Source organism: Notamacropus eugenii, chromosome 7 (assembly GCF_028372415.1).
Source record: "Notamacropus eugenii isolate mMacEug1 chromosome 7, mMacEug1.pri_v2, whole genome shotgun sequence".
NCBI lineage: Eukaryota > Metazoa > Chordata > Mammalia > Diprotodontia > Macropodidae > Notamacropus > Notamacropus eugenii.
In genome coordinates this window covers 87287417-87312163 of record NC_092878.1, presented here as the reverse complement: position 1 = coordinate 87312163, position 24747 = coordinate 87287417, and the positions used below count along the sequence as shown (strand labels likewise).

General features: G+C 37.9%; 1 protein-coding gene across 1 annotated transcript in view; it reads right to left on the bottom strand.

Moving 5' to 3' along the window:
• Positions 1–24747, bottom strand: part of GALNTL6 (polypeptide N-acetylgalactosaminyltransferase like 6) — a 241567-nt gene that overhangs the window by 5076 nt on the left and 211744 nt on the right. Inside the window, exon 7 of the mRNA XM_072625044.1 lies at positions 22779–22928. Coding sequence (XP_072481145.1) covers positions 22779–22928 — 150 coding nt within the window. The remainder of the gene's footprint in view (positions 1–22778; positions 22929–24747) is intronic.

Sequence of the window (24747 nt, the reverse complement as noted above, 5' to 3'; positions counted from 1 at the left end):
CAGTCCTCTGGGAGTCTATATGAACCCTCTGTTCAAAAGACAATATATTAAACTGACTTTTTCTTGTAAAATAGCAAAATAATTTTCTCCCTCTCCCTTTTCCCCTCCAGCCAAACTGACTGCCAGGTGACTAAGTCAGAGCTCAGGGAATAAAGAATCCAAAAGCCTTAGATATTTCCCCTTATAAATCTCATAAGGATTCATCAAACATTTAACCTTGACTTCAGGTGTGAGTCAATCAGAATATGGAGGGATAGATGCAGCTTGGATAGTAATTTTTCAAGTAATTCCTTAACATTCAAAGAATCTAGAGTACCATTTGTATACCTTTTCTGTGGCATTCCCAGGTAGTATATTTCTAAAAAGACAAGCCATTCTACAGAGTGAAATCAATCTCCTTAGCCATAAAATGAGGCAGTTGCAGGTTACCTCTAAGGACACTTCCAGCTCTAATTCTATGATCCTATAGAATACACATTTAAATGAGTCAGCTAGAGGGTGGGGAGTCAAGGCAGCCAAGTCAAAGGAAGCACTAAAGCCTAGCACCCAACCATATCTTTTTCACATAACAAAAATACACCTGACAGAATTCTGATTATGAAAGCCAAGAAAAAGTCACAGTGAGTTATTTTTTCTTCTAGCCAACAGTGGCTTTGGGAGACAGAGATCTGTAGACCATTCAAAGGACTGAAAGGGGGATAAGACTGGAGCAGAAAGAGAACCCAGGAGTTCCCTAAACTAGTACAAGTAAAGGGCACCATTAGGCAGCTCTCTTGCCCACTATTAGCCTGGTTAGGGATCCAGAGTGGAGTGGAAGAGTACCAAATGGAGGTCTTAGCTGTGAAAATCTAGTCTTAAAAGCAGAGTAGGCACTCAGTTCAAACCTCCAACCCAGTGTGGAAAACTGCAGTGTAATAATCAGGGCAGTAGTCCCAGACCAGAGGGCCCTGCAGTTCAGTTGCTTTGAACTCCCTACTAGGGATAGTCCGATAGATCCAAACCAGGGTTAGGAAATTGCAGATCTTCCTTGGGGAGCACTGAAAGCAGCAGAAGGACACAAGAGGACTGAATGACACCCTCAGAAGCATACAGAAGTCCACCAAAGTCAAAGAGTAGGCTAGAAGAATAAGTAAATGAAAAAGGAATCTCACAATAAAGAACTATTATGGTGTCAATGAAGTTCAAGACACAAAGCCTCAAAGAAAAATGCAGCTTGGAAATAAGTCCATGAAGAATTCCTAGAAGATTTAAAGCAAGAGTTAAAAATGATTAAAAAAAGCAAATAAGAGCACTAGAGGAAGAAAATTGGTGATGAAGTGAGAGTCAGGGAAACAATATCTTGGAAAAGAGATACAAAAGCTTAATGAAGAAAATAATTATTTGAAAATTTAATTTGACCAAATAAAAAATCTAATGACTTTAGAAAATATCAAGAAATAATAAAACAAAGTCAAAAGACTGAAAAAAGAAGGAAATTAAAAGTGTCTCACAGGAAAAGCAAGTGACCTGGAAAAGAGTGTAGAGATCATTTAAAAATCACTGGACTACCCAAAAACCTTGAACAAAAAATGAACCTAGACATAATATTTCTAGAAATCATCAAAGAAAGCTGACAATGTATCTTAGAACCAGAGGGAAAATTAGACATTGAAAGAATCTGCTAGTTATTGGCTGACAAAAACCCTAAAATGGAAACTCCCAGGATTATATCCAAAATTCAGAGCTCCTAGGACAAAATACTGCAAGAAGCCAGAAAAAAGTTCATGCACTGAGGAGCTACAATCATGATCACATGAGATTTAACAGCCACCACGGTTAAGAAAGCAAAGCGTTTAGAATATTTCAGAAAGCAAATTATTTAAGCTCATAACCAAGAATAATTTACCCAGCAAAGCTGAGTATAATCATGTAAGGGACAAAATGAATTTTTTAAAAAATGGAACACTTTCCAAGCATTCATAATGAAAAGACCAAAGGTGACAAATCAAAAGATGCCTAAAAAGGTAAACATGAACACGCAATAATAGAAGAATGAACAAAGTTAAGTGTTTATATTATTATATAGGGAGATAATATATTTAGTCCCTTAGAACTCTATCATCATTAGGGGGCAAAGAGGGAATCCAATTAGGCAGAGGGTCTGGGAGTGATTTTGTTGTTTTAATAATCTTAAAAGTAGAATGGACAGGGTATGGAAGAAGAATGCCTTGAGAGTGAGGAAGAGTGAGGAAGAATGAGGAAAACTCTCACAAAAATGTGATGTGCAGGTATACAGCAAGGATGGGTAGTAACAGGAAAATACAATATTTAACTTTCATTCTTATCTGAACTAGTCAAAGGAGGGAAGAATACACACATGCACAGTTGGGTACAGAAATACATTTCACTCAACCAGGAAGGGAGTTAACTTAAAGATGGGATGAGGGAAAAAGAGAAGGAAAAGTATAAGTGAATAGGATAGAGGAAAATACACAATAATAATTATAATGGAATATGAATGAAATAAATTCACCTATAAAATGTAAGATGATAGCAGAATGGATTCAATATTTTGTTTGCTCAAAAGAAACACACGAACTGAAAAATACATAGAGTTAAATAAAGGACTAGAACAGAATAAATTATACTTCAGCTGAAGTAAAAAAAAAAGGCAGGAGTAGCAATAGTAATCTTAGGCAAAATAGCAGAAGGAAAATTAATGAAAAGAGAATCAGGGAAACTTCAGGGAAAATGACATTTTATTAAAATGTACCATAGATGTCAATGTCAGTACTAAGCATACCAGCATCTAAAATGACATAGTATCTAAATTCTTACAAGAAATAATTGAATTACAGAAAGAAATAGGCAATAAAACTCTAATAATGAGGGACCTCAATTTACCCCTCCCAGACCCAGATTAATCTAATAAAAAATAAACAAAACAGAAAGACCTGAATAGAACTGGAGAATGCTGAATGGGAACAAGAAAGAATATATCTATATTCCTCAGCTGTGTATGGGCATTTTCACCAAAGTTAACCCTATATTAGGCATAAAACTTCATAAAAGCAGAAAAACAAATATTAAATGCATTTTTTTCAATAAAAATTACATTTAATAAAAGACCTTTGACTAAAGGGTCAAAGACTAAAATTAGTTGGAAACTAAATAACTTAATCCTAAAAGAATGCATGAGTCACAGGAAAAAAATCATGGAAATAATCAATAATTTCATTCAAGATAATGACAATAAGACAAAAAATACCAAAATTTGGGGGAGGGGGTACAGCTAAAGCTTTAGTACATACAGGTAAATATATCTCTAAATGCTTCTACCAGAGTCAAAGAGAAAGTAAACAAATTGGGCATATTACTAAAAAAAAACCCAACAACCTAGAATAAACAACAAATTAAACCCCTTCAATTAAACATCAAAATAGAAATCCTGATTAACAAAACTGAAAGAAAAAGAAATCCCAGTAATATAAATCATTAACTAACCTGATGTAAAAAAAGAAAACCAAATTACCAGTATAAAAAATTTAAAAAAATAATTTCACAACTATTGAAGAAATAAGAGTAATTATTAGAAAGTATTTTGCTCAACTGTATCCAAGCAACTGACAATCTAAATAAAATAGATGAATATTTACAAACATATAAATTGTTCAGATTAACAGAACAGGAAATAGAGTACTTCAGTAATTCTATCTTAGAAAAATTGAACAAGCCATCAAATGACTTTACACTGTTTGCAAATGCCACCCTGCAAACCCTCAAACAAACGCATGAGTAGACTTAAAAGTAAAGTCTACCAAACATTTAAAGAACAACTAATTCCAATGCTACATCAACTTTTGGGAAACAATAGATAAAGAAGAAGTCCTATCAAATTTCTTCTATGACACAAATATAGTCTTGATACCTAAACCAGGGAGAGTCAAAGTAGAGGAAAAAAAATAGAGCTTTATGTCTAACGAATATTGCTGCTAAATTTTTAAATATTAGCAAAGAGACTACAGCAATATATCACAAAGATTATATACAATGACCAGACTTGATTGATAGCAGAATGCATGGTGTCACAAAGACCAAAAGCTTAATGGTTCATATTAGTAACAAAACCAAAAATGATTATTTCAATAGACACAAAGAAAGCTTTTGACAAAATACAACATCCATTTTTGTTTAAGAAAATAATAACAACCAAACAACACGAGAAAGCATAGGAGTAAGCAGAACTTTTCTTAAAATGATAAGTAGTGCCTATCAAATATCAAGAGCCAGTATTATCTATAGTGAGGATAAACTGTTCAATAAAATCAGAGGTAAAGCAAGGATGTCAATTATTACCGTTACTATTTATTTGTGTATGAGATATGCTAGCTATAGACATAACAAGAAAAATGAAATCGGAGGAATAAGCATGGGAAAAGAGGACATAAATCTTTCACTTTTTGCAGATCAGATGATGATTTACTTAGAGAACCCAGAGAATCAACTAAAACAAACTAATTGAAAACATTAGCAGTAAGCAAACTAGCAGGATAGCATCATCAGCATTTCTATATATTACTAACAAAAATCCAGCAGGAACAGACAGAGAGAAAAATTCCACCTTAAATAATTACAGGCATCATAAAATACCTGCCAAGACACACATACAGGAACTATAGGAGCACAATTACAAAATTCTCTTTACATAAATGGAGATAGATCTAAGTAAGTAGAGAAATATTAATTGCTCATGGATAGGCCAAGCCAATATAATAAAAATCATCATATAACCTAAGTCAATTTACTTAGGCACTTCAGTGCCATACCAATCAAATTACCTAAGAATTACTTGATAGAGCTATAAAAAAATTAAAAATCATCTGGAGAAACAAAAGGTCAAGAATATCCAGAGAATTAATAAAAAAAAAATTGGAAGGAGTCTTAGAAGTACCATTTCTCAAACTATACTACAAAACCATAATCATGAAAACAATTTGGTGGTGAGTAGGAAACAAGTTGATGAGTAAAAAAACCAAATTAGACACACAATCTACAAAAGCAGATGACTGCAGTAATCTAGTGATTGATAAACTCAAAGATCCTATTTATTCAAGAATTCATCATTTGACAAAAACTATGGGGAAAGCCACAATGTTGGCTGGTGGAAACTAGCTATAGAACACCATTTCATACTATACGTAATAAGATAAATTCCTAATTGGCATATGATTTAGGCAGCAATGGTGACATCAAAAAAAAAGTTGGAGGAGCATGGAAGAAACTAACTGTCAGATCTATGGATCAGGGAAAAATTCATTATCAAACAAATGAGAGAGAGGATTACTGAAGATGAACTGGCAATTTGGATTACATAAAATTAAAGTTTTTACACAATCAAAACCAAGGCAGATATAATTAGGAGAAGCAGAAAATTGGGAAAAAATTTTTTGCAGTAAGTTTTTGTGATAAAGGTCTCATTTTTAATACATATAGGGAGTTGATTCAAATGTGCAAGAATAAGAGCCATTTCAGTTGACAAATGGTCAAAGTATATGAATAGTCAGTATTCAGAGGAAAAACCCAAGTTATCAATAGTCAAAAAAGGTACACTCTATGTTTAACACTAACAATTAGAGAAATGCAACATCCAGAAGATTGGCAAAGTTGACAAAAGAGGAAAAGACAAATATTGGGGGGACTGTGGGAAAACAGGTACTTTAATGCCATGTTGATGGAGCTGTGAATTGGTCAAGCTCTGGAAAGCAATTTGAAACTATGCTCCCAAAGCTGTGAGGCTGTGTTAATAGTATTACTTGGTCTATACAACAAAGAGATCAAGGAAAGAAGCAAAGGATCCATATGTACAAAAATATTTACAGTTGTTCTTTTTATAGTGGCAAAGAATTGGAAACTGAGGGGATGCCTATTAACTGAGGAGTGACTGAACAAGTTATAGTATATGAAGTTGATGGAATAATCCATACTATAAGAAATGATGAAGAAAAACCTGGGAAGATATCTATGAACTTATGCAAAATGAAATGAACAGAACCCAAGCAATTTATATAATAACTGCAATATAATAAAGATAAACAATTTTGAAAAACTGGAACTCCAATCAATATAATGTCTGGTCATATCATGATGACACTTGCTACCTACTTCCAAAGAGAGAAATGATAGACTCAGAATTCAGACTGAAGCATCTTTTTGGTTGGTTTCTTTTCTCTTTTTTTGGCTATGGCTAATGAGGGAATTTCTTTGCTTTACTATATATAAATATATATGTATGTGTATATATATATTTATAATGAGTTTTGTTTTTCTTCTCTTCTTAATAGGTAGGGGAGGATGGAGAGTGAGAGAGAAAATTTGCAACTAAAAAAAATAAATTTGAGTCTTAAAAAAGGAAGTAGCCCAATAGATGGATTATTAATTATATTACTAATTTAGTGACTGTGGCCTAATCCATAATTCTGTACTCTAAATATTGGTATCCATGTCTTTATCCCCACACTATTATACATATCCAGATCCACTGACCTGATGATATGAGTCCAGCTATTCCAGAGCATGTTGGCATAGTATTTGGATTCCTGGGTAACTGGAAATAATACTGGTTGCATGTTTGCTTCAGCCTGGATTTGGAGTCAAAGAATTTAGTTTTAAGTTTTCCACTTGCTACCCATGTGATGCTGGGTAAGTCATTTTCCTCCTTTCTGGCTCTGTATCTTCATCTCTATCACCAAGGTCAGTGGCATCAAACTCAAATTGAAATAGGTGCCACTAAATCATACATAAAAATTCCTGAAGATCTCTTATAGACTTAGAAAAACCACCTATTTGTATATTCTTCTTTTAAAAAAATACATCAATCAATACACTGAAATCAGATGAAAATTGATATATCCAGTGCAAGCCAGACTCAAGAGTATTGTGGGTTATGTGTTTGATGCCTATGACTTGGATGAACAGATCAAAATTTATGATCCTAAGACTTTGAAATTATTTTATACTCAATGCTCAGGATTCAGTTCCAAGTGGTGTGAGCCAGTGAACCCTGAAACTCACTCCTCTATATGGACCTGGTAATCAAAGACAGCCAATCTTCGTGACAGTGAACTAGGTTTGTATCTCATTCTTCTACTCAGATCCCTTGCCTAAATGATAGTCTGGTTATCTCATCACTAACTGTGAGAAGACTAAAATCACTGCCTAGTACTGCTGATTTAAAATTTGTGGTTATATAGAAAAAATTAAATTTTTAAAATGCTCATGTCACATATAGAATGTGAGAAGGTGAAAGCTTGCTACCTATCTATGTGACCTGCTCCAGGGCCTCTGTGGGAAAAAACAGCTAGACAGCCATGAGACTCAAGAAATTCTCGTTTTAACCAATCAGTTATCACACATTTACTGGACCCCTACTCTGTGCCAAGCACTGTGCTAGGTACTAAGAATACAAAGATGTTATCAAAACAGGTCTTACCTTCAAGAGATCTCAGAGAGACAACATAGACACATATAAGTAGATATGAAATATTTGCAAGATCAACACAAGATAATTTGTGGAAGAAGACACTCACTGCTGAGGGAATCAGGAAAGACTTCACATAGGAGCAAATGTTTGAGCCGAATTGTGAAGGATGGTAAGGTTTCTAAGAGGTATTGGTGAGGCAGGAGTGCAATACATAATCTAAGTAACACCTTCAAGATGGAATGCCAAGTGTGAAGACCAGTAAGGCCAGTTTGGGTGGGGCACTGAATAATGCATGAAGGAAAATTATATACAATAAGGTTGGAAATGTAGATTGAAATCAGATTGTTTTAAATGCTAAACAGAGGGAATATTTTGTCAATGTAAAATTTTCTATGCTAAATGGGACAGGCTAATGCTCTTCCCCGATGTCCTTTTAAAGGGTAGTTTTGGCAAAGGCAAAAGATAGAAGACAGAATGACAAGTGTGAAGAACATCAAACAAGTTTGACTGCCTTGTGTAGTGTATGGAACAGAAAATGTCTAATAAACCAGAAAAGGTAGTTCTGTAGTACATGGAATTCCATTTAACCTGTTGGGGCTAAACAGGGTTACTAATACCCCCTTCTCATTACACAGTAGGATGAAGGAATGTGATAAGTGGGCCAAGGGAGATAAATATGTAAAGGGCAGCCTTGTGTAGTAGTTTGGAAGGAGAGGTCCTAAGTTCCTGATGGATTTGGGCAAACCACTGCCTAGCAACTGTCGTTTACGTGATGCTTTAAAGTTTGCAAAAATACTTTAGACGCATGTAGAGCTTTTGTTAAACACTTACTAAGTGTCAGACACTGTGTTGAGTGGTATGGACATCCTATATAAGCAAGCAAGATAGTCCCTGTCCTCATATTCTAATTGGGGAAGACACTGTAGTAGTGGAGAACTGAAAAAGGAAGTGGGGGAGGATGTTAGATGCTGGGGAAGTTGTGTGGAGTCTTGGTTCCAGGTAATACAAGGCAATTGCTCACTTATCAGAACCTATATTCCCAGGGGAAGAGTCCATGGTTCTGGGGTGGGAGGGAAGGGAGGGAAGGAAAGATGAGATTATTTTATTGTATTTTCATAATAGCCACATGAGGCAAATACTATGACTACGTAACATTAGTTTTTAAGGTAAAGAAACTAAAACTAATACAGGAGAAGTGTTTTGCCCATGTCTGACAGCAAGGCTTAGAGGAAGGATTAGGGAATCAAGTGTCTCTTTCTGTTTTGACATTCGACATGTATTCCATGGCTACAGGTCTCAGGGTGGCCCCTGGGTCTTTCACTAGCACCAAGACTTTATAATATAGTTCCCCAGGTGGACCTTAGTACCTTAGATCTCTCATGAAGAACAAAGAGGGAAGGACAAGGGTTTAGAGGTGAGAGGACATGCAAAAAAAAGGCCTAGAACCTAGATTGCTACTTGTTTCCTATGGGACATTATGTAAATCATTTAACCTCCTTGAGTAGTCTACTACTCACCAGTAAAATGGGAGGGTTGGCCTCCTCAATCTCTAAGTTCCCTTAGAGTTCTAGATCACCTGATCATAAGCATTTAAATCTAACCCAGACCCTCAATGAGTTCCAAAGAGGTTAACTGACTTGCCTAATAAAACACAAGTAGTATGGATGTAGAGCCAGGAAGTAGATATAAATCTGTAACTCCCTTTGCTATGATTCTTAGGGCCTTTTCTATTTGACTAAGCATGGGATTCAGAAAGTCTTTTTCTTTAAGTAAGAAGTAAAAAATACCTTGGAGGGATACTAGCTTAATTCAGCATGAATGGCTGTTAAGTGTAGTGGGTAAAATGGCAATCTGGTAGACTAACATCAACTCTTGCAAAACAAACTGTTGGTAGCATGTTTGATTAGAAAACAAGGTAGTCCAATTGTGCCAGCTCTATGTAATACTGTTCCCATATACTTCATAAAGTATTATGTAATTTCTCCTCCTTCTTTGTTTGGTACTGACCTATAATTTCATTCTATGACTGTGACCCAAGGGCCAAGTTGCCTGGGGGCTATATTATGTTTTAAAATACAATAAAACTTTAAAAATGTAAAAAAAATTAATTCTTAGCTCACAGGCTATACAAAAACAGGCAGCTGTGCATCATTTTGTCCCTTGGCAAATTCCTCCTTTAAAGCTTTTCAAGAACTCATCTATTACTTACAGTCTAAATAAGTTAACCTGGGGCTGGAGGTGGAGGATGAGTAGTGTCCTGAGAGGATAAGGAACTTGTAGATAGTCACATAACTAGCATGTGTTAGAAGCAGGACTTGAACCCTGATTATAAGTTTGTTGTTTTTATTTATTTGTTTGTTTTTTTGTTGTTGGACTGCTCACTACCCATTATGTCTCTATAAATATATAGCTGTTGCTAAAAGTTTGAGACAGGAATCATTTCTTCTCAGATGAGATGGGAGGAAACCTTAATTCCATATCTATGTCCATCTTGACACACCCTCTCACACATGCATTTATCATGCCATATCTCCACATAATTGGACAATCCATCCATTTTTAACTGTTTGTCTACGTTCAAACTAGACAGTAAGTTTGTGGTGCAGAGCCATGGTCCCTCTGGGTGTTCAATAAAAGGTAATTGACTTATACTGTCTTCTTCATAGAATGCTTTACTCATTCTTGGTGCACAATCAATACTAAATAAGAAAGAGTTAAAGCAATGGTAATGTGGTGATATTTCTGGCATCTTTATGGTTGCTAGTGTTTTGAGTAGACCAGTGAGAGCCTCTTTAGAGCAGTATTGTACATGCCTTTATGTGGCTGAGAAGTCATCATAATCACCAGGAAAAATATTGTTTCAGAGGTCAAAAACACAGATATGGGGAAATGCAAATATTCAATCCACTCAGCTTTGACTTTATATTGCTACCAAATCACTCCAACATTTAAGATCTTAGCGACTCTTCTGTTTTGATGCTATTTTTGAGGTCTCCCTAGGGAAGTAATCCTGGAAAGCCATTTAATAAAATGAAACATCATTCTGATCTTTTCCTCTTTGATCTTTGTGGCTAGAGGAGAAAGTGAGGCTGGTGACCTTGCACTCCCCTCCCTCATTCAAAACAAAGTCCAGTGCAAGTCATGTCATCATTTCTGTGATGTCATGGTCTTCTAAAACAAAGGATAAGTACAGCAATCTATCCTTGCAATAGACCTTTGGGGATACAGAGGTATTTTAAATATTAGAATGACAACTTCCCTGTTGTGTGCTAGGTCATTAATGGAAACTTGTAAATGGAAATCAGCAAAAATGTTGAACTTATTGACTCTAATTCTATGGTTTAATCAGATCTCTAACGAGAGCAGGGAAATTGGGGCTTTGTCATCAAAATTTAGTAGGTGCTGACAACTCTTACAACTTTTTCAATAGTACAGAAGCAATTGAGAGGAGCATTGGTTAGGAAGCTATGGGATGATTTGTTTCTTCTCCCTAACCCCCTCCATGGCTATACATGAGGTAAGCTCCTTCTGGGCAGTCTTTCTTCCTATCCCCTGTGTCTTTTCAGCAACCATTTGCAGTGTCCTGTCTCTCTCTCATAGAGCCTTGTATCCCAAGTCTTTCTCTCTCTTTCTATTAGTAAGCACCCCAACATACACAGGGAGGCCTGCAGTCACAGGTTCTTAGATCTGCATTCATAAAAGGAAAGGTAACTTTTGAGGGGTTAACAATCACTTTAATCAAGCACATATATCAATCCTCTAACCAAATGCATATATCATTCACCTATTTCAGGGGAGTCAGCACCCCGAACTTCAAAGAAAATACAGAGAAATTAAGAGTCAACAGATATGGCTTCCTTTGCCTGACCATAATTCAACAGACAGGTACAGATGTCTGACCAGTTGCCAGAGAGGGAAGCATGACATCTGGGTTCTCAAAGCCAGAGGACTCCTTTGTGGCTTCCCAGAGTCCTCATCTGACACTCAAACCTTCCTACCAAACTAAGCCCAATGTAAAACCTCACTTCCTGAGTCTTTATACACTTTTTAGAGCCAGAGGGTATCATATCCCTTGAGAACGAGTGCCTCATTAACAAAAGGCATGGACCTTCTTACAAATCTTCCCAGGCCTTACAATGGGTGGGAAAGATCCTCCTCAGTCACATTCAAATAGATGTATTATACTTCTTGATTATACTAAAACAAAAACAGCAAAAGATCCTATTTTACTTGCTGTTATATTCTTCAGAAGTGAATTTTAAAAAAATTGCTTTGAGGTTCTGTTTCATACTGCTTGCTTTGGAGATATTTTGTGTAGTTTACCTCAGCAGCTTAAAAAATTCTAGTTATAGCACTGGGTTCCATCAACAAATCATTGACACTATGACTAAGGCGTTTTGATATCCAAGGGAAATCCAACTGTGTGGGCTCCAACCTCTAGTTAAGAATCCCTATTATCTCTAGAGAGCTCAGATGCATACGTTAAGATTGTTTGCAATGGGACATTAAAAAGAGATTCTTAATCTTTTTCGTGACTAACTTCTCTGTTCCTTAAACTGTGAATTAATTAAGAAGAAAGAAGAGAGGTGGTGACTGACTGAAGCCTTATCATCATAAAAATTCCTATTGATAAACTCTGTTTTCTCAAGTTTAATTGCTTTCTATTATGCTTAAAATCGTAGACTTAGAGTTGAGAGAGACCTTAGTGGTCAACTTGTTCCTGCCTTTTTATTTTACAGATAAGGGAGCTGAGGCTTTGTCTAAGGTTAGGTGACTTGCCCAAGGTCACACAGTTAATAAGTGGCAGTCAAGCATTCAAACTCCAAATCCATGCTCTCTCCATTCAAAATAAAGGAAGTCATAGATCAACAGCTGGAAGGGACTTTGGAGGTCATCTAATCCAGACCTTTCACTTTAAAGTTGAGAGAGTTGAGGACTAGAGCAGCTCACTGACTTGTACAAGATCACACAGGTTGTAAAATTTCAGAGATGAGGCTTGAACCCAGGGCCTCTGATTCCAGAGGCAGTATTCCTTCCACTTTACCACGCTGCCTCCTATCAAAATATACCTGAGAGGGTCCCTAAGGTGGGCAAACTTTGTCTAGAGTTGAGGCATCATACCCTTGAGTCAGCAAAACTCCTCAGTGCCACAGACTAAAGTATAATTGAGAAATGTTGAAATGCAAATAAAATACAATATAGATAATGCTAATTTCTGGTATTCTAAGTCAATATGGAGTAGGCAGTTAGGGTTAGGATCCATTTCTATTTGAGTTTAACACCATGGGTCCAAAGCAGGGACTGCCAGCATACTCTGTACAGTTCTGAGCAAAGCATGTTTTAGATACTTTTAATACAACCAGATAACTTTAAAAATGTACTTAATATTCTTAGTTCAAGGGTCATCCAAAATTCGATGAGGCTCCTTAGCTTTAGTTTGTTGACACTGATCCAGAACAAATTTAGGGGAAACTGGGATATTTTATAAACTTTCCAGAACTTTCTATGTGAATATTATTACTCTCCTTATCATAAACATATTAATGATATCAATATGCCATCATGTAATATTTTATATTAACAAAATTAACTAGTAATGTTATTAATAATAATAATAATAAATGTCTATGTCAAAGAACTTTGGTTTGAAACCTGGCTTTACTGCATGCTACTTATTTGACCTTTGGCATTTTATCTCAACTGTTCTTCAGCATTTTTTTGGGTCTTCTTTAGCAAGCAGTTGACTAACTTTCCATGATTTTCTTGCATCATTCTCATTCATCTTCCCAATTTTTCCTCTACTTCTCTTATTTGAATTTCAATATCCTTTTTGAGCTCTTCCAAGGACTGAGACCAATTCATAGTTTTCTTGGAGGCTTTGGATATGGGAGCTTTGACTTTGTTGTCTTCTGTTTGTATACTTTGGTCTTTTTTGTCACCAAGGTAAGATTCTACAGTCTGATTCTTTTTCCGGTTTTTGCTCATTTTCCCAGCTATTTACTTGACTTTTGAGCTCCTTGTCAAAGTAGTTCTGTGCTTTCAGTGGGGTTGGGGGGTGTACTGTCAGCTGCTTGATTCCCCCCACAAACTGTGGACCCAGAGCTCCAGAGACAGCCGATGTTACTGCCCCTGCTACTGCTGCCCTGGGCTTCTCCTCCTTCTAGGGCTCCTCCAACCCCTCTGCTGCCCTGGGGCTGGGGCCCAATCACTCTATTCTCTCATATAGGTCCTACAGGTTTTTTCCTCTGAACTTCCAATTTGTCCTCAGTACCCAAGATTCAGTCCTCCTAAGGCATTCTCAAGTCCCTTCTATGCTGGCATGACCCATGCTGCACTGCATTCTGCTCCCAGTGTAGCTCAATAGACACTTCCAATTGGTCTTCCCCGCTGTCTTGGGCTTTTCTCCATCATTCTGTGGGTTTTGCAGCTCCAGAATTTGTTCAGAGTCATTTTTTACAGGCGTTTGACTGGGTTTTGGGGAAGAGTGCTAGCAAGTCAGTGCTATTACTTTGCCATCTTGGCTCTGTCCCCTCTTATCCCAACACTTCAGGCCTCAGTTTCCTTATGTATAAAATGAGACAGTTAGTATTGATGGCCTCCAAGATCTCTTTGAAACGTTCAATATTCCAGTTTGAAATCTACGTTCCTATGATCCTACTTTTCTGATTGTCATAAAAATAATACTCCTTTTAAATGTATTTCAATAATGTAAACCTTGGTTGATGACTAATAGGTTAATACTTATCTCTAAGAAAAGTTTTAAGACAAGAACTGCATCTTCTTTTACTTCTATTTCATATACTCCTGGAGATCCCAGAAGGACCTCAAAAAGGAAAGATTTTTTTTTAATGTTTGCATTATTTTCTAATGCTTGTTTTTAATGCTTTAAAAAACTTCTCCACTAAAAAAAGAAGAAGAGAAACTAGCATGCTTCAATCTGTATTCAGACTCCATACTTCTTTCTCAGGATGAGAGAAAGGTTTTGAACTAAGAAAGATTTTGCAATGTGAATCCCAGCAGACAGCTTTAACTCCCAGAAGAACTCTTTATGCCCACATATTTGTTTGTCTCATCCATTTCTAAATGTCAGTAAAGTCCTCCATGAAAATTATAGCATTTTATTGGCCTAATGGTATGGCATGGATATACTGCCATTTATGATAAAAATGGATAGTGATGGTACTGATGAGAAGTGGTCTTTTTCCTGAGGACTGGCACTAAGTCTACTGCTCACAACCTCAGTTACTACTCAGGTGCTTTGCTGATGTACTAGGAAAGTGAATGCATTACCATTTTCAAAGATGCCACCTAATTCTGTGACTACCCAGGTTACAGAAAGTCAAATAGCAAATGCATTTGACACATCCAGTCGCTTACCACTATACAATTCACCTGAAAAACCTGCCTGATTTTTGCAATGCTCTAAAGCTATTTTTCCTAGTACAAGGGACTGGATGTCATTTCTTTCATTATCTCTTTTCAGTTGCCTTATTAGGTAGGTATAAAGAATGCACAAATAGATGGTACTTTTGTACCATATGTATTCACCAGGTGTATGTACTTACCAGGTAAGATCTGAGGACAAAGTAGGCTTGATGTGCTAAAAACCCTCTACCTTTGCTGCTCACCTCTCTGAGGTGAAGTTTGCTCCTCTTTAGAATGAGGGGATGGCACTGGATGGTTTTTGAGGTCCCTTCAAGCTCTATGACCTTGTTTCAGGGGAGGACTAGGGTTCAGGCACAAGTGGAGGCCCTACAAAGCAATGCTGGTAGGTTTATGTAAGTGTCTTTTCTTCCTTGATGGGGACAGCTATTTTTAAACTCAAGGGAATTGTTTCTGGATCTATGTGCCATTTAGATGTGTGGCTACAGCATTTTCCTAGCAACTTGGAAAAATTAGACAATGTTGGAGCAAATCTTAGGTGAGCTTTTTAATGGATATTTAAATGGGAAAATCTTCTATTAGCAAGTTCTCATCTGTGAAGGGGATAATTGAGACTAAAATCTAGAGGCAAAGTGGTAGGTTTCATATGCCCGAGAGAGAGAGAGAGATAGTCTGAGTTCAAGGCTTAAGAATAATAATGAAGTGAAAAAAATAAAACATGCTTCAAAGGAGTCCAAAATTAAATTAATAAAAGTTTTTCTATTATTTGAACTCAGTGAAAGTGCTTTTAAAAAATCAATTTTATTGCTTTTTTAGTTTACTGTTAACTCAATGAAGCATTTTTTTCATTTGTTTTGAATTTGCTATTTGCAGTACATTTAAAAAATTACCTTCATTTTCTCAGTCCCTAAGGAAAGCTTTTTTCTCAGTTAAGTTCTAGCTGCCAATTTGCAAAAGATCCAATTTCTACATCTAGGCTGGAGAACCAGCAAAAAAGAAAAGGATGATCGGAAAAGGAGGTGACTTGGTGTCAGACTGAGACCGAGAGAAGATGGATAGTTTTAACTGGTACCATGGACATGAAAAGGCCTAGAGAAAGGTCTCTAGCACATTGGAGGGTTTGTAAGAGGACTTAGATAAGAATCATGTGCAATGAGAAGGTGTAAATTGGTTGTGGTCTGCCCTGCATGAGAGATTATCTCTGCCAGTGACTTCTCAGATGTACTCAAGTGTTGCTGTTTACACATGTCATAATTTGCTTTGAAGACAACATCTCACTTGAAGACCAACTGTGACCTAGTAAATGCAGTGGCTGAAAAGTCTATTGCTTTTCCCTGCAGAAAGAGTACTATTAATCGCAGCATCTCCCAACGGATGGTGGGCAAAATATTGGCTACTCTGAAAATAGCTCCGTAGCTGAAGACCAGCTGGAGTGGAGATGTGATGTGTAGTGGAGAGTTAGTAGAGATGCAATTCCTGGGTCAGAGCAGTAGAGAAGGATGCAACTTTTGGAGCATCAGACACATGATGCATGGCAGGGAGAAGGCCCAGAAGGGATAATGACATTGTTAGAAGGCATCAGTAACATAAAAATGAGTTGCCTTTCCCTGTGTTTGCAGGGGACGCATGTGTTTCCTATATATGTGCCCCAGGGTGTCCTGGTCATGTGCATTCTCCAAACATTATTATGAGAGATTGAGTTCTAGGTTCATGTGGGAAATATTTTGTTTATACTTTTTTTTACTGTGGTATTTCATTAAAAGACCTTTTTCTTTAAAAATCTTTTTGGCAGACTATTGCAAATGAACATATTGGTGAGGGCTCATAGGCTATGACTTGCAGAGGATTCTGATTCACAAAGTACCTTGAATCCAGAGAAGTTCTCTGGAGAACAACTGGGGAGGGTAGCCCTGAGTACTACATTATGTATGTCTTCCATACCTGTGTTTGCTGGGCAACACAGTATCTGAATGATATAGTTTCCATTTGACAAGAATGTCCGAGAGAACTGACATCAACAAAAACAATTATTAAGAACGTGCTCCCTCTTATAAAATTCTTTCTATAATCTTCTATTCTTGTAAAAAAACATTTTAAATGACTACATACTATAAGCAATTCAGTTTAATGGTTTTTTTCTGAATTAAATTGATTCACTGAACACCTGAATGTGACATTCAGATATTATTATTATTTTTTAATATAGAATTTATTTTTCCGTTCTAATATTCACTTCTACAAGAATTTGAATTCAAAATTTCTCCCCATCTCTCCCCACTCCCCACCCCAGGACAGCATGCACCCTATCCACCCCTTCCTCCAGTCTGTCCTCCCTTCTATTACCTACCCTTTGTCCATTCCCTTCCCCTCTATTTTCCTAAAGGGCAAAATCGATTTCTATACTCCATTGCCTGTATATCTTAATTTCCAGTTGCATGCTAAAACAATTTTTAACATACATTCTTAAAGTTTTGAGTTCCATATTCTCTCCCTTCTTCTCCACCCACCTTCATTGAGAAAACTAGCAATTCAATAAAGGTCATACATGTGTAACAAAGCAAAGCACTTCCATAATAGTTATGTTGTAAAAGACTAACCACATTTTCCTCTGTCCTATCCTGCCTTTCATTTATTCTGTTCTCTCCCTTGATCTGTTCTCCCACAATAGTGTTTGCTTTTGATTATCCCTTTCCCCAATTTGTTATCCCTTTTGTTATCTTACCTCTCCTGTCCCCTTCCCCCTTGCTTTCCTACAGGGTAAAATAGATTTCCATATCCAATGGAGTGTGTGTTATTCCTTCCTTAAGCCAAATCCCATGAGAGTAAGGCTCAATTATTTCCATTCATCTCCCTGTCTTCCCCTCCATTGTAAAAGTTATTTCTTGCTTCTTTTATGTAAGATGATTTGCTACATTTTACCTCTCCCTTTCTCTTACTCCTAGTACATTCCAATCAACAGTAAATTTTATTTCTTTAGGTATTCTCCCTTCATATTCAGCTCACCCTGTGCCCTCTGACTCTCTCTCTATATGTATATATACATAAATACACACATACATATATATACACACACAAATACACTCATGCACATATACATACCAACACATATATAATATACACATACATATCCATATATACCTACATATATATCTATTCCCTCTAACTACTGTAATACTGAAAAAGGTCTCATGAGTTACAAATAGCATCTTTCCATGTAGTAATGTAAACAGTTTAAAGTTAATGAGTTCCTTAAGAATACTCTTTCCTGTTTACCTTTTCATGTTTCCCTTGATTCTTGTACTTGAAAGATAAATTTTCTATTCAACTCTGGTCTTTTCAACAAGAATGCTTGGAAGTCCTCTATTTCATTGAAATTTCATTTTTTTCCCCCTGAAGTATTACACTCAGTTTTGCTGGGTAGGTAATTCTTGGTTTTAATCCTATCTCCTTTGACCTCTAGAATATCATATTTCGAGCCCTTCTATCCCTTAGTGTAGAAGCTGTTAAATCCTGTGTTATCCTGATTGTATTTCCACAATACTTAAATTGTTTCTTTCTGGCTGCTTGTAATAATTTCTCCTTGACCTGGGAACTCTGGAATTTGGCTACAATATTCCTAGGAGTTTTCCTTTTGGGATCTCTTTCAGGAGATGATCAGTGAATTTTTTCCATTTCTATTTTGCCTTCTGGGTCTAGAATATCAGGGCAGTTTTCTTTGAGAATTTCTTGAAAGATAATGTCTAGGCTCTTTTCTTGATCATGGTTTTCAGGTGGAACAATAATTTTAAAATTATCTCTCCTGGATCTATTTTCCAGGTCAGTTGTTTTTCCAGTGAGATATTTCACATTGTCTTCTATTTTTTCATTCTTTGGTTTGTTTTATAAGTTCTTGGTTTCTCATAAAGTCATTTGCTTCCATCTGCTCCATTCTAATTTTTAAAGAACTATTTTCTTCAGTGAGCTTTTGAACTACCTTTTCCATTTGGCTAATTCTGATTTTTAAAGTATTCTTCTCCTCATTGACTTTTTGTACCTCTTTTGCTATGTGGGTTAGTCTATTTTTAAAGGTGTTATTTTCTTCAGCATTTTTTTGGGTCTCCATTAGCAAGCTGTTGACTTGCTTTTCATGATTTTCTTGCTTTGCTCTCACTTCTCTTCCCAATTTTTCCTTCACCTCTTACTTGATTTTCAAAATCCTTTTCGTACTCTTCCATGGCCTGAGACCATTGCATATTTTTTTGAAGTTTTTGGATGTAGAAGCCTTGACTTTGATGTCTTCTTCTGATGGTATGCTTTGTTATTCCTCATCTGAAAGGATGGAAGACAATACCTTTCCACCAAGAAAGTAACCTTCTATAGTCTTATTTTTTTTCCCCTGTTTTGGACTTTTCCACAGCCACTTACTTGACTTTTTGAGTCCTTTGTCAAATGGAGGGTATACTCCAGGCACTTGTAAGTTCTCAGTTCCTCCAAGGTGTCCTGCACTCTTATCTGTGAGCAACCCCAAGCACTCTTTTCTGCCCTGGAACTGTGAGTAGGGTTCCCTCTCTACTGCCACCACCAGCTCCACCAGGCCAGTGCTCCTCACCCCAGGACCACCACCCTACTCAGGACTGAGACTCAGATCAGCTGCTTGATTCCTCCAGGGTCTTTAGGTTGAGGACTCCAAAAGTGTATGTGGTTGCTGCAGTGTCTGCCACCACCCTGGGGCCAGGACTGGGGTCAGACCACATTCTCCTCTCACCCAGGTTAAAGAGCTTTCTTACTGACCTTTGAAGCTGTCTTTGGCATTTATGGGTTGAGTCCACACCCTGAAGCCTGCTCCAGTCCTGACTGAGCCATGATGCGTGGCCAAGGTTGGGCTGTGCTCTGCTCTGAGCCTGATGTGATAGACCTTTCCTGTTGGCTTTCCAGGCTGTTTGGGGCTAAAATCCTGTCTCATTCCATCCATTTATGGTTTCTGCTGCTCTACAATTTGTTTACAGTCATTTTTTACAGGTATTTGATGTACTATGTGGGGAGAGCTAGAGCAGGTCTGTCCTTCTATTCCACCATCTTGGCTTCACCCCTGACATTCAGATATTATTAAGGGACTGTTAGGCATGTTCTTTAGTGAGATTAAACCTGATGTAATTAAAATGTAGCATCCATATGGCTAACTCATGCAATGGGAGCAGTAGTGATAATAAAGACAATAATCTCCAAACTACATGGGATAAAATGCTTTCAAAATATCTAGACCTAGGTGAAGAAATCAAAACCATGTGGGAGCAACAACAACAACAAAAAAGATATGTGTTATCTCTGCTGTTTTTTCTGCTACTGGATTTGTTCCTAAGGCCCTGTCAGTGTGTTCGGCATAGAGGCTGATGGGCTACCCGAGTCTTACCTTTCACCTTCGCAGGTCTTCGGTGGCCAACCGGATAAATGTATTGAGAGAAGAGACTTTCCAGAGTCGAACAAGGGTTAGGCTTTATTTAGGGTCTTGGTTACATGTGCAGGGTGAATTCTTCCTCAGGAAAGAGGAATCCTCCTCCTCCCAAGGGGCAAGGATCTTACAGCAAGAGGATGGGAGTGGAGGAGGGGAGGGCCCCTCCTCCCTCTAAGGGCCCCTTGGTGCAAAAGGAACGCCTCAGACTTTCCTGTCCCTACTTAAGCTCTCCCAGCGCATAGTTTGCACGTGAATACCGTGCCTGCTCTCAGCCTCTAGCTAGTCAACAACAGATATGCTCAGACCACGGGCCAATCTCAAGGGTGGGATGCTCTCCCCAGCAAGTTTCCCACTGAGAAGAGGTAGAAATGCACGAGATAGCCCGTGTTTCATGCCTCAGTTCCCAGCTGTTCCCTGGGGGGCCTCATGAGAACTCTGAGGTTTAGAAGTCCTCACCTTTACCTGCCTGAGACTGTCCACGTGAAAACTGAGCTTACACCCCTAACATCAGTGTATATCCAAGATGAGCTTGTGTCTTCAAACTCTTGTCTAGTTACAAAAAATACCCAATCATTTTATGTACCTGTACAATAAATCATGAAACCGTGCTGACTGGGTCCATTACAAATTTGTCATATAATCTCAACTGGGCTCTCACTGTTATAAGGCAATCCTTTTTACACTTCCCTAATTAACTCACTATTGTTCTCTCCCCAGTGGTCCTTCCAAACCTTTCATCCCCTCTCCAATCTCCCCTAGATCCTCTTCTCCACCCTTTCAGCTGAGAACCTTGCATCATATTTTACTGAAAAAATAATTGAGCTCTGTCTTCTTTCCTTACCTCACATTCCTCAGATGCCTTCTGCCAACATTTCTGTTTTTATCCTTGTCTTTTATGAAGAGATGGTCCTTCTCCTTGCTCAGGCAAATGGCCCTGCATGCATAAGTGATCCCATTCCATCATGTCTCCTTCAGCACATTGCTCTACCTTCTCACTCATCTTCAATGGCTGTTTATGGACTGCTTCTCTACTGTCTACAAATAATTCCATCTCCATTATAATCCAGTATTTCTTCTTCTCTTTGTGGCTAAATTACTTGAGAAACTTATCACAATAGGGACCTTTCACTCTCACTTAACTTTCTCTCACCTGTTTCTTAAATCTCTGTACTCTGACTTTTGATTTCATCATTCAACCAAAAGTGCTCTCTCCAGAGTTACTAAAGATCATTTAATAGCTCAGTTTAATGACCTATTCTCAATGCTCATCCTTCCTGAACTCTCTGCAGCATTGGAGACTGACCATCTTCTTTTCCTTGATAATTTCTTCTTTCTAGACTTTCATGACAACTACTCTTTTCCAGTTCTCCTCCTATTGTTCTGACTTTTTCTCAGTCTCCTTCATCCAGGTCATGCCCACTAACCACAGGGCCTCCTCTCATCACCTCTCATGAATTCAATGATCTCTAGGCTGATGATTCTTAAATGTATTTATTTTGGCTCTAGACTTGTGTCTCTAACTGTCTATTGAACGTGACGAAGTGGGTATCCTATAAATAGCTTAACATTAACATGTTCAAAATTCAACTCATTATCTTCTCACCTAAACCTTTCTCTCTTCTAAATTTCCTTATTACTATTGAGGGTACCACTATCCTCCTAGTCACCCTGGCTTACTATTTGGGTGTCATCTTTGACTCTGACCCTAAATATCCAACCTGTTGCCAAGACCTGTCAGATTTTACCTTTGTAACATCTTGTATATATATTTCCTTCTCTCCTCTGAAACATTCACCATCCTGGAGCAGGCTCTTCTCACCTCATGCCTTCATTATTTCAATAACCTGCTTGCCACAGATTTCTCCCCACTCCAGCACATCTTCCTTTTAGATGTCAAAGCCCAGTCTGACCATGTTCCACACCCTCTCTCTCCTCAAACACCAGTCAGTAAACTCCAGTGGCTCCCTCCATGATCAGATATAAAAATCTCTTGTTTGACATTGGCCTTTTATAACCTACCCCCCACCTTTCCAGTCTTCTTTTACCTTATACCCCCTTCCCCACATATTCTGTGACCCAGTGATATCAGCCTTGTTGTTTCTCCTAGAACAAGACTCTCCATCTCCTGACTCTGGGCATTTTCTCTGGTTGTCCCCCATGCCTGGAATGCTTTCCCTCCTGGCTTCTTAGACTTCCTAGTTTCCTTCAAAGGACACCTCAAGAGAGAAGAAAGGAAGCAAGCAAGCAAGCATTTACTCAATATCCACTATATGTGAGGCACTGTGCCAAGCACTTTAAAATAAGTGTCTCAACAACTTTGGGAGGCAGGTGCTATTATTATTTTCATCTTACATTTGAGGTAACTGAGGCTGACAAGTTTAAGTGATTTGCCCAGGATCCCACAATGAGGAAGTGGATTTGAATTCAGATCTTCTTGATTCCAGGCCCAGGGCTCTGTTCACTACACCATCCAGCTGCCTCTGTGAGCCTGTGATTGTGACTTACCTTTCGATAGCCCCATTGCTGGTTCCCCTTCATGCCATGACAATCATAGAGTGTGACAGGGCTACTATGGGAAATGGCGTCAAAGCAAAATTTTCTGGTGTGGAGTGGTTCTCCAGGACGTACATCTTCCCGCCATCCAAAGGTAAAGAGCTAGAAAAAAAAAATAATATATTTCAGGTGAGTTGGAGTTTTTGGCAGGGATGAGTACTGGGGAATATCTTATTTTTCTCAGTCCAAAACACCTTCCTTTGTGGTCAGCCATAGAAAGGGTAATTTTAACATTCCAACATCTCAAGGATTTTGATCAAAGCAAGCATTGAAAAACACATCTACCTCATTGGCACCAAGGACAGAGAGGAAATACAAACACAAATAGATGTCAGACTGAGAAGCCAATGCTCCCTAAAGAAGGGACAAAGTTCCTTGGGCAAGTCACTTGACTCCAATCGCCTTGTTTTCCCCCTTCCAGAAAAAAAGGACAAAGCCTTTCAAATCTTCATTTGAATTCATACTCAGATACTGTCCAGTCAGTCTAGTGAAATTCATTTCAATTCAACAAACATTATTAAGCACATGCCAAGCGTCATGCTAGTTATTAGAAATAGAAATCACATAGTTCCTCATCTCAAGGAGTTTACATTAAATAGGGGGGAAATAACATGTAGGCAGATGAGTAAATATAAAAAAAGAAATAAACATAAAGTAATTTTTTGAGAGGGGGAGTATCAAGAAAAAGGAGAATCAGAAAAGCTTTCATGTAGAAGACAACACTTGAGGTGATCCTTGAAGGAAACTAGGGATTCCAAAAGGCTGGTGTGAGGAGGAAGGGCATTCCATGCATGAAGAACAGTATGGGCAAAGGCACAGACACTGAAGATTGGATGACAAGCAGGACAGGTTGGCTGGATTGTAGTATGCCCTGTATTGTGGAATAAGTCTAGAAAGATGAATTAGAGCTGGATTGTGAAAGATTTGACTCATATGCCAAACAGATGAATTTGTATTTTATCCATAGAGGCAATAGGGATCTACTATCACTTCTTGAGCAGGGGAATGTGGTGGTCAGGCATGTGCTTTAGGAAAATAAATTTGGCAGCCTATGGAGAATGGGTTGGAGAGGGAAAGGCTAGATTCTAGAGGATCAATCAGGAGGCATTGCAGGCATCAAAGTGGGTGGTTGTAAGGGGTGAAAACCTTGGGCAGCAATGGTCAGAGCAGAAGGCAGAGAATGATAACTAAAAAACAAGCTTGATACAGCTTGAAAGAACAGATAAAAGAATGGTGCTGAGGAGAAATGCAGGGAGGCAGACCATTGTCTCTGGAGATACTAAGCAGAGGCTGGCTAGTCATCTGTCAGGAACACAGCAGTGAGCAGGAGTGCAGCATGGCACTAGAGCCCAGAGTCTATGACCTCTAAGAGACCTTTCCAAGTCTAAGATTATCTCATTCTGAATGCAGTTAAAAAAAATAAAAGAAAAAGAAAGAAAATCAGGAAGGGTTGTCATTGTGCAAGTAAAATGGAAAAAACAAACAAACCTGAGACCAGAGGTAAATATGAAGCTGGAATGTGGCACCACGGCTTTTTTTTTGGATGGAGGGGTGAGAAATAGCACACACAATACTCTTAGCACAATTCCTTAATAAAATGCTAGGGACAGTTTTAGGTCCTACAAAGGAAATGGAAAAGTAGGGAAGTTGGCATGACTCCAAAAGACGATAAAAAACAAAAAATGATTAAGTGGTTGGCCAAATAGTCTGCATGAAGAGGAGCTAAGGAATTGGGGTTAAGTGGCCTGAAAAAAGAAGAATGGAAGGGCTAGGTCTAAAAACAGTCCTTCAGGCAGAAGAAAAGACATTGTCTAGGTGGTTGGGGAGTAGCTATTTGCAGTCTCCATGAAGACAGGACAAAAAGAGACACTGGGAGGATAAAAGCTTTTTTTAGCCGAGACATTTGAAAGAATTTCCTGAA